General features: G+C 38.8%; 2 protein-coding genes across 17 annotated transcripts in view; one reads left to right on the top strand and one right to left on the bottom strand.

The window, feature by feature from the left end:
* The window catches only part of kcnab2a (potassium voltage-gated channel subfamily A regulatory beta subunit 2a), a 69,903-nt gene extending 63,831 nt beyond the window's left edge, over positions 1-6,072 (top strand). For 8 of the 14 annotated variants that reach the window (XM_057362515.1, XM_057362520.1, XM_057362514.1 and 5 more), the window contains one exon: positions 1,498-3,982. In XM_057362515.1, coding sequence (XP_057218498.1) covers positions 1,498-1,827 — 330 coding nt within the window. In that variant the 3' untranslated portion in view covers positions 1,828-3,982. Of the gene's footprint in view, positions 1-63; positions 3,983-5,413; positions 5,503-5,651 lie in introns of those variants that run through there. The other 6 variants (XM_057362521.1, XM_057362519.1, XM_057362511.1 and 3 more) reach the window with 2 other exon arrangements.
* Positions 6,073-6,184: 112 nt separating this feature from the next.
* megf6b (multiple EGF-like-domains 6b) overlaps positions 6,185-20,194 on the bottom strand; it is a 56,859-nt gene continuing 42,849 nt past the window's right edge. For all 3 annotated transcript variants that reach the window (XM_057362506.1, XM_057362505.1, XM_057362508.1), the window contains 17 exons: positions 19,967-20,098; positions 19,726-19,854; positions 19,487-19,615; positions 18,604-18,732; positions 18,257-18,385; positions 16,535-16,663; positions 15,978-16,106; positions 15,390-15,518; positions 13,996-14,127; positions 13,620-13,748; positions 13,283-13,411; positions 12,300-12,428; positions 11,921-12,049; positions 11,714-11,842; positions 11,368-11,496; positions 11,150-11,278; positions 6,185-11,065 (listed from right to left, as the gene is read on the bottom strand). In XM_057362506.1, the coding sequence (XP_057218489.1) occupies positions 11,001-11,065; positions 11,150-11,278; positions 11,368-11,496; positions 11,714-11,842; positions 11,921-12,049; positions 12,300-12,428; positions 13,283-13,411; positions 13,620-13,748; positions 13,996-14,127; positions 15,390-15,518; positions 15,978-16,106; positions 16,535-16,663; positions 18,257-18,385; positions 18,604-18,732; positions 19,487-19,615; positions 19,726-19,854; positions 19,967-20,098 (2,135 nt within the window). In that variant the 3' untranslated portion in view covers positions 6,185-11,000. The remainder of the gene's footprint in view (positions 11,066-11,149; positions 11,279-11,367; positions 11,497-11,713; positions 11,843-11,920; positions 12,050-12,299; positions 12,429-13,282; positions 13,412-13,619; positions 13,749-13,995; positions 14,128-15,389; positions 15,519-15,977; positions 16,107-16,534; positions 16,664-18,256; positions 18,386-18,603; positions 18,733-19,486; positions 19,616-19,725; positions 19,855-19,966; positions 20,099-20,194) is intronic.

The raw sequence follows: 20,194 nt of genomic DNA, 5'->3' as shown, positions 1-20,194 counted from the left end.
CCTCATATGTGCTTCCCTTCGTGTCTCTGGTGTTCTAATGTGAATGTGTTCCGTGTCTTCCAGGTTCTAGCTTTGGGTGTTCTCCCGTAGATGTGTGTTGTTTTTGATGGCATGAATCCACACACCTGATCTTCAACATTCCTTTATTTTTGTTGTTGTGTACGTTTCTGTGGTAACTCTGAGGAGGATTGACACTTGTCGTATCCATCTCTTCAAATGACGTGCGCACTGAAACACATACACGAGTGCACACTATGAGCTGTGTGTTGGTGTAGTAGCATGTTTCGCTCCCTTTGGTGTTGTGGTGATCCATCATCTTGACCTCATCCTCTTCCTCCTGTAGTCTTGTGTCATGCTGTCGGTGTTCCTGACCTCTTGTTACCTCTGTGTAACGTGCGTGTGGATTGACACTTGACTATAACAGAACCGTGCTGGTGGTCTGAGCGGTGATGGGTCGCGTGGTTTGGAGACCCGTGAGTGTTTAGATCACCAGAGCACACAGGTCCTTTTCCACTGTTATGAATGGTTACTAATGATGGACCTACAACTGCCGCACACACACAAACATTTATTGTTCAATCTAAATTTTCGGTAAACTTGAAATCAAATTGTTTACGTTTAACTCTTTCCCCGCCAAAGACGAGTTATTACGGCCCACGGTGTTTGTACTGTTGTACAGCAGGTGGCGCTGTTACACATCTTTGGAAAGAACGTATATATTTGATCTGTTTTTAATAATAATTTTTAATCTAATCTGGGCGGAGTCTTTGACAAAAAAAAGCTAATCATCAGCTGAGTTTAATCAAAACGATGCATTTTTGAAGAAACCTACCCACATTTAAGAGGTGATAAAAAAAGAACAAATGAAGATAGAAGAATACGGTTTCTTCTGTTTAAAAGCAGAGACTCTGTTCTTTCATTTGATATATTATTTAGCCATATATTCATTACAGAAAATGTAGTGTGAGCCATCACATTTTAGTGAAAACGTTCAAAAATGCTGGCGGGGAAAAAGTTCAAATGCGTCCTTAAAAATGTCTCGAGTTAAACCTACAATCTGTAACTTTTTTGTGAAAGCAAGTATTTTAAAACTCAAGTTGAAAACTCTCTTTGCCTTACCTCGATTTACCGCGGTAAGCTTATAATAATTTAAAAGTTGAGTTTTTGGATACGATTTCATGCGGCAACATTTAACATCAACATACGTGAAAACAACAAAAACACGTCAACTTTTGTTCAATCAACATGAAATGTTTGTGCGTGTGTATAAGGTCTCTTCACCCCCTGAAGTTCCACGAGCAGAAGTTCGTCTGCTCCTGCAGGCTTTCGGGTGGACAGAGTCACGTGTTTAAAAACAGGCCCTCGCCCACACAGGTGCTTCCGGGTGTCACACGTCCGAGCTCTTGTGCCGTGTGTTTGCGTGCCGTGTGTGTGTGTTTGTGCACCGCTGTGGGCGCGGCTTCCTGTTTTTGAGCAGGTGTGCTGTGTTGTTAACAGGGCTACCAGTGGTTGAAGGACAAGATCTTGAGCGAGGAGGGCCGACGCCAGCAGGCGAAGCTGAAAGAGCTGCAGGCAATCGCTGAGCGGCTGGGCTGCACGCTGCCGCAGCTGGCCATCGGTACGCTTGACCCAAAGACACACTGCCGCTCTCTCTCTTTCTGTCTGTCTGTCCGTCCGTCCTGCACCTCGCTCATCCTCTCCCCCTCCTCATCTTCACCTTCCTCAGATCGTAGGAGCAGAAGCGCCCGTCCGTCTGTGCAGCGCAATGAGATTAGATCGTGGCGGTTAATACAGAACTCTTCTTCCCAGCTTCACCTTCTTGCTTAAGTGTAGTGTTGAGTGTTAAGTATAATAGTTGGACGTCTGATTCGTATAGCGTTTCGCGATAATCCATGTGGTATTTGAGAGGGGTTACATTGAACGATACTTTAAAGAGATAATGCGGTGTGATGTTTCAAAGAGATCGGCTGTAAGATCAAGAACGCACGCATTTATAAGGACCGGGGTGCTTTGATTTAAGTGTCTCTTCTTAAAGTAATCTAATCTCAAGACTGGAGACCTGAGAGCTCACGACGCTCGCGCGCAACGTAATAGTCAGACCTGTAAATCTGGCATCAGCGCAGAAACACCTTCATTAATGAGAAAACATTCATACTACCCTTACAAAAAAGGAGTGTAGTCAAGTGTGCTATTAGTATGCTTCTTAATAAAAATATAAGAGATATTAAATATGACATTGTCTTATAGATATACTTCAAATGACACTTAAGGATACTTGACAAAAAAGTATATTTGGTCTATGTTTGTACTAAATATTTTGATGGAGACAAGGTATACTGCTATGCTCTTTATTGAGTAGACTATTAAATACTTCAAATCTACTTGAAATGCAGTTAATTATAAATGTATTTTAAGTATACTTATTATAAAGGTATATTTTATAAAAAGCATAAATAAGTTTATTTATAAGTAAAAATACAGTATCAGTAGTGTATTTAGTAGTTTACTTAAAGTGCAAAAATATGTCAAGTTTGCTTAAAGAAAACTATACTTGCAGTATTGAAACTACTCGAAGTGTACTTTCATCAACAAAAAAATGTGTGTGTATCAACAAAGCAAAGTTGTTTTAGTAACAAAAAATGTTAGTTTACTTTGTAGTATAGTACAAACAAAAGCATACACTAAGCATAGTTGTGTTTACTGCTACATATAAAATACACTTAAAAGTATACTAACAAGTGTACCAATTTAGTCCCTAGTAGTACTGAAATAGTACACTTTCAAGTACACAAAAAAGTACATTAATGTACTTAATGTACTAAGTAGTGACAACACGCCCTCCACGATCCATCCACTGGAGTATACAAATCTTGACAGGATTTCAATCCCCAGCGCACTGATTCCCCTCGAATCCCAGTCCTCTTCTTCACCCGCCCTTTAATGCAGTGGTACATTACATTTCGCACCTCATTACTGGGTTGCCAGCCCCTTCCCAACTCCCCAATGTGCACTGGCACATCCAATCGATTTACAGACAGTATACAGCCACCGCTGCTCATTTACATGACCGGCAGCATATTTAACGATAAGGCCTCGGGGTCAGATTCTCAGTGAAGGGTCATGAAATGCGCACGGATGAAAAGTTGTCAGGATGAGTTTATTTAAACATAGCCTCTGTGCACAATACAGCGTTACATTAAAACAAAGATACAGTGACGTGTTGAAACGAGTGACTAATGTAAAAGCTAAACTGTTCGAAAATGTTTGAGCTACCCAACTGAAAAATGTCAGGTTTGCACCTCAACACGGCGAGGATTTTCCTCATCCTGGAAGTTGCATGACTATTCCATATGTTCTTTCAGTGTGTGTGTGTGTGTGTGTGTGTGTGTGTTTAGACAAAACAATCTGTTACGGACAAACTGCAAAAATCCATTTAAATCCACTAAAGTCTGATGTACCCAAACCCTCACAGCTGAATATTTAAAGGCACAGCGTTTGATTTTAAAATCATGTTGCCTTGAAAATCCGAATGCATCTTTTTTTTTTAAATGGCTACATGTCGCCTGAACACACACACACACGTGTACAGTAAACACATACAGTAAATGCACAACACAGCCAATGCCAGCGTCACAGATGGCACACACACGTGAACTCCCGGTAGGGCTTCAAACCCCACAGAGTTTCCGTCCTGTCTGTGTGTGACGGCAGTGTTGCATGGACCGTGTGTGGAGGACGGCAGCGGTCGGCATGGCTCCTCTTCACCTCCTCTGTGCTCCTGCAGATAACGCTCGTCTTCCTGACAAATAAAAGCACAGCTCTGATTTTGAGTGCTGGTGCTGGGAGCCATGGTAACAGAGCGCTCTGACAACTGCTGTGTGTTTCATGTGATGCCACTGTGTGTGCGTGTGCGTGCGCGTGCGTGTGTGCGTGTGTGTGTGCGTGCGTGTGCGTGTGTGTGTGTGTGTGCGTGTGCGTGTGCGTGTGCTGTATTAGCTGTCAGTGTAGTTCATTTTTTCAGAATGCCTGTGCGTGTGTGTGGTTGTGTTGTGTGTGTGTGTGTGTGTGTGTGTGTGTGCGTGTGCGTGTGCGTGTGCGTGTTGCGTGTGCGTGTGCGTGTGCGCGTGTGTGTGTGTGTGCGTGCGTGCGTGTGTGTGTGTGTGTGTGTGCGTGTGTGTGTGTGTGTGTGTGAAGAAGCCGTTTTAATTTTAGAAGTGGCATTTATTTAGAGATATGTGTATATTTCAGCTGTCAATAGATGTTTATATCTTGCATTAAAATATTTTTTAATATGCATTCGGTTTCATGAAATCTAAAAAACTGTATATGTAAAATTTTTAGGTTTGGCACTATATACGTAGATTATGTACATTTACTCATTTGGCAGACACTTTTATGCAAAGCGACATACATTGCATTATACAATATACATTTGTTTCTGAGTATGTGCAATCCCTGGGATCGAACCCATAACCTTAACATTTACCTGCACATGGAATAAAAACATTAGTACAGATCTCATCTATATAAATCAAAGATGTTAGAGTTTGTATTAACATCTATGACATTCATGAATTCCAGCGTTTTCTTCATATTTGCACTCGTTTTTGCTTACGTTATACAAAGAATGCAAATGACATGTTAAACGTCCTGTCTGGGTTTAATATATAAATGACATGTAATGAGAATCTCCAATCACACGTGCGGAGCCATTTGTTTTTGGGAATAAACCCATTATAATGTCAAAGTTAATAATTGGTCACAATTATGAAATTTGGCTGACGATGAATTCTCTATGAAATAATTGCGATTATGGCATTAATTAATTGTCTGTTTTAAGGCCCTGGCAATATAACTACAGTATTAATTACAATTCATTTATTCAATGAAGAAAATATATACTTTAGAAATGTGAACTAAATAACTCATTTTAATTCCTGTAGAGTGACTAAAGCTATGAAAGTGCTGTGAAGATGCAGCAAGTCTGGAAACAAAACAAATCAACAAAAAAATACAAAGCGTATACAACAAAACGATGGCGAAATCTCATTTGAATGTAACAGTGAGTGCAGATCAAGGACGGTGGATGTAAAATGCTGCAGATACTGCAGATCACCCTTGTTCTCTATGGATTCACAATAATTGTGGTTATCTGAGACGATTATTTAATAATTGTGACGGCCCTATGCATTGGATGTATTAACACGTTATCTTTGACAGCTCTAATATATATATTTACATTTTTTGTTTGAGATATCGATCTTTTCTCTTTAGGACGGATAGGTTTTTGGTAAAGGGTCGTGTGTGCTTGTGTGTGTGAGTGCGCTCTTTTTAATGTATGTTAAACGTGTTTAATGTATGTGTATGATATTGTTGATGGTAAATGTTGAACATGTTTACGACTCGTCTGCAGCGTGGTGCCTGAGAAATGAGGGTGTAAGTTCTGTGCTCCTTGGAGCCTCCAACACGGACCAGCTCATGGAGAATATAGGTGCAATACAGGTGAGGATTGATGGGTCAGTCGCTTCATTTCTTCGTTTATTTTAGTTGTTTCTGTGAGTTTAAATAATCAGGGTTGCAGGGGCTTGTACATTACTATGATTCAAGACTTGAAGGTTATTTTCATTTTGACTCGGTTTGCCTCTCCTCAGGTTCTTCCAAAGTTGTCCTCCTCTATCGTGCACGAGGTGGACAGTATCCTGGGCAACAAACCCTACAGTAAAAAGGACTACCGCTCCTAGTGCGGGACAGGACAGGACCCGAGCCGCTCCGCGCCTTTGCCTGATTCTCCGTTCGCTTCAGCTTTACTGAATGAGCACCGGCCGCATGAGACGGGCAAGCACCCACACACCCTGGAGAGAGAGAGACTTTTGCAACACAAAGGGCGAGAACATTCAAAACAAACAAAAAACAACAAAAAAAGACGCATTTACGGGCAAATGGGTTGAAGTGCAGGATAGAAAGCAAAGCATCGATGATATGTGCTTACGGATGCATCCGTTATACATTTAACTCTACAGAAAAGGTACAAGAAAATATAGTCTATTTAATCATGTACGTTAACAAAAAACATGCTTGCTTGGTTGCCGAAGAGTTTCGTTTTTCCTCTTTGCTTTTTTTCTAATATTGAATGCAGAACAACAAAACTGGAGCTCAAGCCGAATTTTCCCATCAGTTGCACATGATTCACAGCCGCTCGTGCGCCCGTTTGGGTTTGCACATATTGTTAATGTCATCGAGGCCCGGAACTCGTCACTGTGTCATCTGCGTTACGTATGCATCACCCTCTCTCCCCGCACGCAAATCCATTTAAGCACTTTAAGACAACATGAGGTGACAGAACTGATCCGAACTCTCCGGTGTGGAAAGGGGCAAAAAGTAAATTGAGGCTTTTGCTCATTCCGCATTGCGTCGCTATCGTGTCCTTTCTTTGTTTAGACTAAAAAACGGCTTTTTATCCGTCCTTGCTTTGCTAACAGGGCTGTATGAGACATCTTGATGTCAGATTACTCCATCAGGTCTTGTGGTTTTGAAGATCTGTGGAACCGGACGGTGATGAGGTTTGGTCTTCCCTCCACAGAAAAGACCTGCTCCCAGCACACACGTCTAGTGTTTCTTGTGCTAATATCAAAACTATTCACTTCATAGATTTCAAGAGTGAATTATCTTTATTAATGACGGGATAGGAATGCTTCTGTCATCACTGCTTTCGTAATGCAAAAGATTGACCTGTTTTAGTCAAGTTCCATCCCAACAAATGAAAAAGAAATCAAGAATTGATATGTAAACCTTAAAGCAATGAACACAGTTTTCCTCCAAATTCTTAATATGTATATGTCCGTAAAAAGAGTATAAAATATCTCGCGTCAGACATTTGCAGAGGAAAGGCAATGCAGAAATGTTTCTAAAAGTAGGCTTCATTGTTTTGGAGACGTTTTTGATCATTCGTGATTGTAAATAATTTGGGGTCCAGCTGTTTCTTAATGAGATTAAAATCATAAGACAAACTCATGATTAAAATGAGAAGAAAAGGAAAATCTGTGCCGCTTATACAAAGTTTGCAGGTTATAGATTCTGAATGAAGGTAAAATCTTGCTCGCTCGCCGTGACACGGATCTCTCGCTTGCTTCAAAAAAAGTGCACTGTAAATCTATCAGTAAAATCATATTTGGCATGAAAAACCTACACAAAATATTCATTAAAAGTGTTGCTGGGGGTGACGCTCGCAGCACAACGTGATGACTTGGACAGATGTTCCTAGCCAATAGAAAAGCAGACTGGCCAATAGGAGCATAGATGTGTTTGTGAAAGCAGCTCAGGGACTGCGGTAGAATGTCTCGGTTCGCTTGTGTGTAAGCGTGTGTATGTGCGACAGCGTGAGCTAAATTGTCTAACATCTCATTTCTGTTCGCTGGACATTTTCACAATGTACCAGAGATGATATGTGTGGCTTAAGCCAAAGATCTATCCCTCATCCTGTCTATATCATGACCCCCGTGTCCTCTGTTTTTAGCGGCATGTATTTGGCCTTTAAACTGTGCTTTGCCATCTTTCCTCTTCTTTGTATAGCCATTCTGACGTGTCATGCTCTTGGTAGCGCTATAAATTTAAGTACATATATACAAATAAACATTAGATCTTTAGATCACAACAGTCTTTAGATCTTTTTCTGAATGGAGATGGGTCACAAAACCAATTCATCAATAAGATATTATTGAAATTGATAAGGAGGCCGAACTCTTTCTAGCGTTCACCGTTTAGTCGACCTGTCGCTGATCAAGCATGAGGTTTATTTCGGAAGCATGCGGTCACTCGCATTTAGTGCACATCTTTAAAACTGGCTAGTGCTGCTTTTTAAGTCCTTTTCAAACAGATTTGCACAAATGTTAAGACGGTACCTTTTGTAAAATATCATTCATGATGATGTTCAAAAAATACCTTACGATCAGACCAAGTATTCTCAGAATCATGTGCTCACGGCAATTCATTCTTCAAAGTTCAATGGTTTTGTGTATCGGGTTGAGTAACAGCTACATTACCCACCTGAACTGGTGTCCATAGCATCTGTGAGTTAGTGTGTCGTCTGAAGAACGGTTGGAGACACGTGGTGTTTATTGTGTGTTAATAATTATTCCAACTTGCACCTTATTTGTTTAGTTGGTCATGATGCATTTGTGTTTGTACTGTTTTAAACTTCCCCAGCTAACAGGAAACACTCAGAACTTTTGCTAACGTTCTCTAAACGTTGTCTCAAGGTTATCAAAACGTTTTTGCAGCAATGTGGAAAAAGCATTTTATCATTATTACAGTATACGGTTAAAAAATGCTACATAGATAGTGGAACGATTATAAGATTAGGAAATATCATTTTTAAAACTTAATGAAACGTTCGTTTTTGTTAGCTGGGTCATGAGTCATTCTGGGTTCAGTACAAGTGAAGCTTGGTCAAGACATTACCATGGATGCTTTATTTCATAAACAAACAAAAAGTTTCCCTAAACATCTTGTTTTTGCAAGCTCGAAATGATAAAATACTAGTGTAATAATATGTATATTGTTTATTTTCATCATTTGAGCTTCACTTGTGTTGAACTCGTAACATTTCATTGTGTATTATCATCAGAAGTGTTGAGTGTACGAACTAGTTTCCAGATTTCTAATCAAAACTGTAGATTTGGGGAAGACGGTTGAGTTGTGTTTAGATAAGATGTGAATGAGGTGTTGATATTGATGTGTCCTCATCACTGTGTTTTTTAGATACTAGAGCTGACGTTCAGGATGGATAGTAAAAGGCAAAACGAAAATTAATCTGCTCATTTCTCACATAACACTGACATTGGTTTACATGTTTTATTTTGTAAGACGGGAGATGTCTGCTTTTCACTAATATTTTCAGTTTGATTTAGTGTGTTACATGTCAGCCTGTGTCTGGATGTAAAGTAGATGCTTGTGGATGAGTTCTAGCACTTCATTTGTTTGGAGTATGATAATACCCCCATTTAGTGGTACAATTGTATTACCTTAAAAATATAAATGAATCTAGCTTTCAGAAGTTTGAAACATATGACCAACTCAAATGGTGGTATTTTGTTTATTTTGATGAGACTTAAATTGGCTGAGCAGGGAAAAGTGGAAATGGTAGCTGTGTAAAATGGGTATTTATCAGGTCGGAGAAGTTGGATGCGTGTTGAATGATTATTTTCATGCTTTATTTCCCAATGAGATTATTTTTCACGTTTACTATTTTACAAAGATTAAGACAAGAATATGATTTTATTTTTTCACCGTCCTTTGTTGCCCTCTGGTGGTACTGACTGAGGATGACGATGATTACAAAGAGCAATTATTTGCACTGATTATGCATTTTTAGAGACTTCTGTGAAATGTATACAATGGCAAGCTACAATTCCACGCTTCGTGGAGAAATACTGTATGTCGAGTCGGATATCTGTATATAGTTTGACCTTTGTACATATATATACATAAAAAGTACTCATGGTGATCACTTCAGCCTTGTATGTTCTTTTATTTTCACGAAAAGGCATTTGCTCACTGCATTGCGCTTGAATCTGAATTTAGAGATGTACAGCCACTGTATCTATGAAATGACAACTATAAAACAATGACTATGAAAACAAACTTTGTGTGTCCTTGTTTTCCTAAATAGTGCCGCAGATGAATAGTGCCTACATCACACGTGAAATAAAACTTGACCTTCCATTTCCAGTATGACCTGTCATCAAATAGAAGATTTAAACATTTCATTTATTTATCATTGGATTGATCTGGATCACTGTGTGCAATGTATTTAAATGGCGCTTTAACTAAGCAGTGGGTGATTTTTTTTCATTGACTATTTAACCAGCATGAGTGAAAACATCTTTATTTTTAAGCAGTTCACATGTTATAGACTTTATGTAACATTTACAATTGTGTACTTTACAAAATATAAATAAAACTTCAGATTTGAAAAGGCTAAAGCACTGGAACATCAATATACAAAAAACAAAACGTAAGTTCCTGATATGAAGAATTTCATATACAAGCCCTTCTTTAATAAAAGGGCAATGTAGCACCATTAATAAGATCGAGAGAAATCACTTCATGTGCATATAAACATCTTCACGATGTCCACATAAAGACATCAGCCTGCCATCGAGGTCAAACAAAACTGTCCGAAAATACAATTGTGTACTATATTTTAATGTTTTCTAAGTGTCTCATTTGTATTTGTTCATCGTTTTGTTAATTTTAATAGCATTAAAATAAAACGCTTTACAAAAAAGAAGAATATTCAAGTGCGCTATTAGTATACTTTTACATCAAAAATATGTTTTTTATGTGCTTCTCAGAAAAATTTAGTTATAAAGTAGTTTTGTATTAAAAGTTTCCTACTTAAAGTACACTTAAAAGTGCAATTGACCATTTTATTCCCAAATAGGTTTGAAATGGAAGATTTACGTGTATACTGAGTATACTATATACTTACTACATAAGGTATATTTAAAATTACACCTGAACTTTACCAAAGTATACTTATTTTTGTAGGGGACGCTTTATTTCCAATTTAATTGATGCTTTGCGTGAAATGTAAAACCAGTCTTGTTAAAACATCTTAACACAGACCATAAAACGATACTCTTGACAGAACAGTAAATGACAAATGATCAAGTATGGACTACGGTCCAAAGCACACTGGGCATCTGTCTGCATCTCAGTAAATAAACTGTCCGTGTCTGAAACGTAATCGCTGTTTTTTTTATTGTTTGCATTGTTGTAAATTCTCTCACTGTGATTTGCAGTTGACAATCACATGAAAGTGCACTCAAAATACAGCACTGCCGAGTCATCACAGTGTCCAACAGTTTGTTGCAAGTGTTCCTCGCTTTCGCATCCAGTTAATGCAGAAGAGGTTCCAGCGGGTCCAAAAGAACCCACAAACGGTTCATAAATACATTTGTGCTTTTGTCTTCTGTCTCTAAGACACGGTTGTGTTGGTGCTACGAGCTGTTGGGACGCAGCTGAGCCGCTTCTGAACTTCTGTGGTCCAGTTGTGGAGGTCCACCTACATCAAACCCAGTTACAACCAACCGTATAGATCAACACAGTGCAAAAGAAAAAACTAGTTGAGTGAAAATAAAGACTTTACGTTCAGAACACGTGAGACCAATCCAGCCATTCAGACACGTGCAGCGTCCGTTTCTGCTGTCACACTGAGATCCGTGCTCACATTCACATGTCAGAGCGCAGTCTGGGCCGAAGCGGTTCATACTGCAGTCTATACATCATCAACACACACACAGTCACCTATAAAAGCACATCTGATGAGAGACAAGCGATGTGGTTTTAGAAAATATAAAGACTCACCGCTGTCACACCTGGCCCCGGTTTTTCCCGAGGGACAGATACACCTGCCGCTCGCAGGGTCACATGACCTGCCGTCTGCGCAGTCACATGACTGAGAGCAGTTCTGACCGAATGTGCCCTGCTCACAAACTAAAAACATCATGCAAAATACATTTTCATTTTGTTTTTGTCTTGTTTATTAAATGTTAACCGCTCTTGTCACAATATCAGACTGAAACTCTCTCTCAGACTTAAGGTTTATTTTCGGTGTTTTCTCGATAACAACATTTATTGCTTGTGTGAACTCAAATCTGTATTGGTCATCTGTCATTAGAATGAACTCTCAGGGCAGGTTGTGTTTGCTCACGTCTGTCACAGCGAGATCCATGAAAGCCGGCGGGACAGAGACACTGTCCTGTACTGGGATGACACCGAGCATCATTTACACAATCGCACCGCTGAGAACACTGAGACCCGTATAGACCGGCAGGACAAACTGAAACACAAACACTAAACATGTCAGCACACAGTCACACTGATCAGCTTCAGGTAAAAGTGTGTGTGAGACGCTCACCGTGTTCACAGCGGTGTCCATAATATCCGGCTTCACACTGACAGACACCGGTTACCCCGTCACAGGTGCTGTTATTCTGACACACACACTCCAGAGCACAGTCGGGACCAAACCTGCCTTCTGGACATTCTACATACACACACGCACGGAAACAAACACACAGATCCGTGAACACACACTCACAAATATGTGACCCTAACTACTTAGCGTGATAAAAACTTTTAATTTTAATTCAATGGTCCCTTTAGCATACTGATAAGACTTACCATAGTAACTGCATTACTGTACAGCAAGAAGCATATTTACTGTGTTCAGTTTCTTTACTTGAATAATATTTTACACATCACATGTGAACTTTTAGAGGCTGAAGAAGTGTTACCTTTCTCACAATGTTGTCCGGTCCGTCCGAGAGAACACAAGCAGTTTCCAGCAACAGCGTCACACACACCTCCACTGCTACAGTTACATCTCTGTGAACAATCTGAACCAAACCAGCCCGCAGCGCAGCCTACAAACGCACACACACACACATCCGTTTTAATATGTAGCGTGAAAGTAGTTAAACGACAGTAAAGATCATTTTTTGCAGCTGTGAGCTATACAAACTAACAGAAAGACACTAAAGCTATAAGGAGCCATTTTATTTTGCAATGAACTAAATATTATATTATTTTGCAAAATACAAAGGAATGATGTGATTGCATCACTGATTAAAAATGCATTAATTTTTTTATGTTTATTTTAAATTAACCATGCCAACATAACACTTTTCAGTGCTTCATACTGTATGAGAGAGATTTGTCTGATTAATGTCTCAATGTTTCAGTAACACTTTACTTAAAGCATATATGTATAATGCATTATAAAAGTAGTTTTAATGTATTAATTGTGCCTTGTAATGCACCTTATAATGTCTCATGAATAATTGTGACTACGGTTTATAAACTTGATACATTATAACACTTATCAATTCATTTTTATTTTGGTTATAGTTCTTTACAACACACACTATGAACAATTATAATGCATCATGCCATTTAATAACCCTTAATAATGCGTAAAGTCTTACCAATGTTTTCTATGCTTATTTTTTCTATATCATTTTTATTACATCTATATGTATTGTCTGTATTTTGCATTGTTTCAAAGCAGCTGTAGAGAAAACTATGTAAAACATGATGTACTGTAGCGTTTGTAGCATCGTCCTCTGAAATGATCTGTGATCATGTTACTCATCATTTTGTCAGTATAAACCTCTATCACTGACCTTATTTTGTGGTACACAAACAGAACGGATGTCTTACAGCTTTAAAAGAACATGATGATGGAAATGTTTTAAGTGAATTGTACTTCAAGACTCACCTTGATCACAGTTTTCACCACGATGTCCTGCTGCACAGATACATCTGCCTGTGACCGGATCATTCCTCGCACCCTTCCCGCAGACCGCCACATGAGCACAGTCCTGCCCGTAACGTCCGGCCGGACACGCTGAGGATTACACAAGATCACCAATCGTCACAAATCATCTGGAAAAAACTACAACTACATTATTTACTAAACACAGCTTCACTGCATGTGCTGTCAACACTTCACACAACACGGAGTAAACTGCTCAAGCGAATTGTTGAACTTGTTTGTACTGCTTCCGCTGTCTAAGAGACGCCGTGTTTGTTATTTTCACATTCGTAAGACTCACTCAGATTGCATCTGGCACCGATGAAACCAGGTGCACATTTGCAGGTGCCCGAGACAGAAACACAAAGTCCTCCATTCAAACACTGACACTGCCGCTCACAGTCGGGTCCATAGAAACCTTCAGCACACTCTACATCACAAAAACACACACACACACGAGTGCCCACCTTTACATGTAAACAACAAACATCAAGTGTACAAACCAGCCAATCACAATCGAGTCCTGTATGTTATGACCTGCATTAATGTGTTAAAATAAATAACAATAAAATTGACATTTTCTTTTATCCCAGATAGATGTAGATCATATTAATGGAACAAACCTAACACATTCTAAACATGTTTAAAGCTTACTGTAGTTTAAAGGCATCACTTACCAAGGTCACACTTTGGTCCTGTGAATCCGGGGGCGCAGTAACATTTTCCGGACACTGGATGGCACAGCTGGTTACTCTCTGAACACTGACACAACTGATTACAGTCCATGCCATACGTGCCGGGCAGACAAACTATGAAGACAAACAAACAACATTCATTTATTACACAACACCTATTCTGATCATATGCCAAGATTAGCATATACGTAAACTACACTTAAAAACGACAAGTTTAATCAAGTGCGCTAAACTTTGTTTCAACTTAAAATAAGAATGTCTACTTTCAGACTATTTTTATGTACTTCTCAGAAATATATTTTAAAGTACGCTGAAGTATACTTCACTTACTGTATACTGACGGACAATATATAATATAATGAAAGATAATGAAAGTCTTTAACATTGGCTTGTGGTTGTGTTTACTCTTTTGATTAAGTAGCCTATTAAATCATTTTTCACACAGTTTTATTTATTTATCATATAAATTATATACAAATAGTTAAGTATATTGTTAAGTTCACTTAAATGAAACTAAGAAAAAGAATACTTGCGGGACACAAACTACTAAACTATTACGTTACTGAGAGCACATCATACTACTTATCTCAACTAAAAAATGCACGACAAGTAGTAAACGACTAAACTGTTCTATAAGTTTACTTGGAGTTCATTTGAAGTACGAACAAAAAAAGTAATTGTAAACTAGTTGTGTATTCAAAGTTTACTATTACACTATCAAGTTCACTTTTTTTTATTATTAACTAAAAAGTGGGCAATTTTAGTCCCAAGTAGCATTAAAACAGTACACTACAAGTACACTGACATTAATATACTTGCTACAATAAGGTAGTAAATGAAGAGTTTGCTTCCAAAATGAGATAACTCTGTTTTAATTAGTTGTTTTATTGTGCATTCCACTTAATATCTATCCAACTGCAGTTGGTTTGTTTTGATTTAAGCCATAATAACTCAAAAAAAAAAACAGCTAACTAACACAATAAAAACATGATGACATAATAAAAAACATGATTTTTGAAAAGTTTAATCTCATTTTGGAAGCAAACTCTTCAACTATACTTTGCATCAGTATACTTAATAAAATAAACTTAAAGTATTCTTGTTATTGTAAGGGTGAATAAACAAAGTCCTCAAATCCCTATTCTCTCACGCTATGGTCTTTAGGTGCTCCTGTAGTAACATAGTCCGTTAGCGCCATCTACTGGGCAGCTTTATATGATCCTCTACAACGCTATCCCTAATGCAATCATTTGAAATTTCCTTCAGTAAAAGTTGAAGTGTTTCCTCATTACACACGGGACAACTCAAATAACGCTGACCCTAAACTATAAAGACGTCTGGACTCAGTTTATTAGAGTTTATTAGGCGACACTCACTCTCTTCACAGCCGTGGCTGGTAAATCCAGCGGGACAGCCGCAGTTTCCGCTCATATGATGACATGATGTTCCCGTCGGGCAGGAGCAGCGCTGAAGGCATTTCTCACCGTATGAGCCCGGCAGACATGCTGACACACACATAACAGTTACCGAGCAATTACAACCACATCACAAACACTGAAAACAGAAGTGTACAGCGCGAGACGCCCAAAATCACTTCAGCACCCCGCTGGCCTGCTTCTTAAAGGGATAGTTCACCCCAAAAATGAAAATTCTTTCATCACTTCTATAAGACTCCTCATCATGTCAAAGTCAACAATCAAACAACACTGAACCCCAATGGCTTCCATTGTATGAACACAAAACCACGGAGACATTTCTCAAAATATCTTCTTTTACAGGTTTTGAAAGAACTTGATGCACTGTTCCATCATCTCAGTCTTGTCTCATCTGCACATCTATCCTTGCTCGTATTTTACAAAGCGGTTTTGAAACATTTTCTTATTTGTACGTGATATTGGCACAGGAATAGAATAAAATAAAATAAGAATATGAAAAGTACATTACGACGTTGAACTGAAACCGACCTTTCTCACAGCGTCGTCCTCTCCATCCGGCGGGACAGGAACACTCGCCACTCGCATGATGACAGGGAGCGTTGTGTTCACACTCACATTGACCCTCACAGCTGGCTCCAAAACGTCCAGACACACATGCTGACAAAACACACAAGTCATCTTCAGTCATTTCTACATGTGAAAAAGCATTATTGAATCTGAATGAAGATTAAATCAATAAAGGAGCTGCTTAGGTTTAACTGTGGTGGGCACATATTTGGTGCTTATATGGATACACACGAAAGCTGGTATCAGATACTTTCACAGTAGAAACAACATCATTAAACTACATTAAACTGGAGTAAGAGTACATTTTAATAACATGACAAATTTATTAAACTCCATACTGTATGTAAAACAGCGTCAGTTTTATAATTGGCCACTAGAGGGAGCCAAATCCTCACTGCATTTAAATGAGTAACTGAAACAGATGTGCTTATTTCTATAGGTAGTCATTGTTATTCATGTAACAAATGCTTTAATACTGAAACATGACAGCTTAATGTGGTAGATTGGGGTTCTCTCACCGTTCTCACAGAGTTCTCCGGTCCAGCCAGGCTGACAAACGCAACCACCCGTCTGTCTGTCACACTGACCACCGTTCCGACACTCACAACTGTCCTGACAGTCTGACCCGAACCGACCCGCTGGACATTCTGAGACAACACACACGGCATAAACATAAAACACAGACACACAAACATGTACAACACAACAAACAACATACAAACAACACACACACATGAACAATACACACATACTTAACAAACAATTAGCGACAAAAAAAACGTACCACATACACACGCAAATACACACACGCATGCCCATAAGAATACACACAACATACACAAAAACACGTACACACATATGTACAGCATAAACAACACACACACACATACAGGAAGAAAAAGTACAAAAATCTGCAGAAAACATCTCTTAAATGCATATCTGTGTTGTTTACCATGATACTTGCAAAACGTTATCACTTCAATCTATGTAAGTCAGTGGTTCTCAAACTTTTTCGTTGTAAGGCCCCCCTTGTGTTAAGTGCATCGCTTTGCGGCCCCCCATATAAAGACGTATAATCTTAAACTTAGAATTTTTATTAAACCAAAAACATTCAGTTATACAATGCTGGAACCTCAATTCTTTTGGTTGGTGGTGTCATTTTTCTGATGTTTGATTGCATAAAATCTATAATAACTTTCTATATTTCATAAAATGCCACAAAATCTGTGGCCCCCTGGATCCATCTTGGGGGCCCCCAGTTTGAGAACCACTGATGTAAGTAATAGCAGATGTTTGTTTGTTATAGCGAAAATAAATCATATATATTTTAGTGAAATTCATAATCTTTCTTTCTTTAACAGAGGCTTTTTGCTGTGAATACCATTAAAAGCTCTGTTGTGGTAAAATCATTGTAATAAGTACCCTTCTTACTATTTCAACTTTGAGATCAACTAAACATCATTCAATACAAGATCCTAAGACTACATCTCTTCACTAAATCTAAATGAGTCACATCTGGTAACAGTTAAAGTCATTGGCTCTCATTAAACACCAGTAAAACTGCACCCGGAGCAGTGTCATTATTATTATTATGAGGTGAGAGGAACGAGAAACACTCCAGAGCTCAAGGGATACTCTGTGTTTCAAAACCGTCTGCGGTCGACGAAACCTCTCAGCGTCCGACACTCGAGCTAACAAGGAAACAGCAGCAGGACACTAATTATATGATGTAATGCCTGCAAATCATAATAATTCATTCTCACATTCAGACCACTGACAGACACCACATGGAGATCCATTACACAAAAAAATACACAACACTGAAACTGAGCTCCACAGGTCCAGATATTCATCTGATGTCATTGATTCTCAAATCTTAGCTATGGCCCAGCTCACCAATGACAGATTCATTGCCTACTTTTTTGTGAAATAAAGTGAACGATGCAGAAAATCATAAAAATGGCACGTGCTTTGATACTGCATTTATCCAAAGCAATGACATTTCATGCATTTTAAAACGTAATTCATCTAATAGGTTTTAGGCCATTGTAAACATTGTAGGTATTTTCTTGTTTCAAACACAATAAACAGACTATTTGAATATTTCAGTATTTATCTCAATAAAGATCAAATAAAAGCCTCACATGATCTCATCTCATGCGTTTCACACATTGTGAGACAAGATAAGCTGTGATAAGATAAGCTAGAGGGTTTGTGAAGTGTCACCATCTCTCTCTCACCCCGTTCGCAAGCAGAGCCCGTCCATCCGCTGGGGCAAACGCAGTGGCCATTCACAGGGTCACACAAACCACCATTCTGGCACAGGCATCTCTGACCACAACCCACGCCGAAGAATCCTGGAGAACATTCTGGAAAAATTTGTACCAGCAGAAGACCATATTTTACACCACAGCCGATAATAAATATATAGTATTGCAGAACAAATCCAGTAAGAGTGGACAATTTTATCCGAATGAAATTTTTATATACAGTACTGTACAGTATATATGAACTCTATTGACTTTTATATGTTAAGTTTGATTTGTCTTTGACAGGACCGAGAGACTCGGAAGTTTGTGAATCTTACGTCGTGAGCAGGTGTTTCCCGTCCAGCCGGCGCTGCATTCACACTGACCGCTCACTGCATTACAACTGCTGTTATTGTGACACACACAGGTCTGAGAACAGCCGTCTCCATAGAACCCAACAGCACACGCTGGACACACAACATTATTCACATGAACACCAGGCCATTCTGTGCTGAAAGACAGATGTGCTCGTAAAGGAAGAAATTAGCATCATAAAGTGTCATCAAACCTTTTGCAAAAATCGGCAAAACAATTGGGTATCAAGGCATTTATTTGTGTTATGAATATGTTTTAAATACAAAGAGTCATATTGACAATTGGATTCGGTAACCCATAAGTAAGTGTTCAGACTAAAGTGTTTTACAAACAAATGTGACCCTGGACCACAAAACCAGTCTTAAGTGGCACGGGAACATTTTTACTAAAAGCCAAAAAATCCATTGTACGGATCAAAATTATCCATTTTTCTTTTATGCCAAAATTATTAGGATATTAAGTTAAGATGTTCCATGAATGTATTGTGTAAATTTCCTTCCGTAAATATATTAAAACTTTATTTTTTGTGAGTAATACGCTATGCTAAGGACTTGATTTGGACAACTTAAAGGCGATTTTCTCAATATTGTGATTATTTTGCGCCCTCAGATTCCAGATTTTCAAATAGTTGGCCAAATATTGTCCTATCCAAATCCATACATCAACGGAAAGCTTATTTATTCAGCTTTCAGATGATGTATAAATGTCAATTTCGATAAACTAAAGACTGGTTTTGTTGTCCAGTGTCACAAATGGACTTCAGGTTAGATGCTACACAAATGTATAATTAATAAATAGAATTATTAATAGAAATAATAAATAAATTATATAAATAAATATGCTCACTTTGGTTACAATGTGGTCCAATCCAGCCAGGCAGACAGGAACATTCACCAGTGATGTGACTGCATAGAGCTCCATTCATACACACACACTTCTGCTGACAGTCCAGACCATAAAATCCCTGAGGACACGCTACACACACACACACACAGTCAACAACACAACAGCAGCACCACCAACACATATACTCACAAATCATACACACAACTGCTGTTAATCAATTTGAAGTGAAGAAATCTTACGCTTTTCACAGAAAGTTCCAGTCCAGCCGACGTTACAGGTACAAGCCCCGCCCACGTGATCACATGATGCCTGATTTTCACACTGACAGCGATGCTTACAGCCCGCTCCAAAAGAACCAGCAGGGCACTCTAGGACACAGATTTGACATACTGTAAATACTTAGACATACCAAATACTGTATTACACAGGTTAGAAATGACACAACATCTTACAGAAAAAAACGTGTGTAAATTCTCTTACTCTGGTCACATGTTGGTCCTGTGAAACCCGCCTCACATTGACAGCGTCCGGTCTGAGCGTCACACCCTCCATCAACGTTCTGACATCCACACACGTTCACACAGTCCACACCCCAGCGACCAACATCACACGCTGCAACACACACACACACACACAGGTTTGTTTTAGTATCTTTGTGGGGACTTGCCATAGATTTCGACTGTTTTATACTAAACTAATTGTATTTCC

The sequence above is a fragment of the Triplophysa rosa genome, linkage group LG20 (assembly GCF_024868665.1).
Source record: "Triplophysa rosa linkage group LG20, Trosa_1v2, whole genome shotgun sequence".
NCBI lineage: Eukaryota > Metazoa > Chordata > Actinopteri > Cypriniformes > Nemacheilidae > Triplophysa > Triplophysa rosa.
This window is presented reverse-complemented; position numbering and strand designations above follow the sequence as displayed.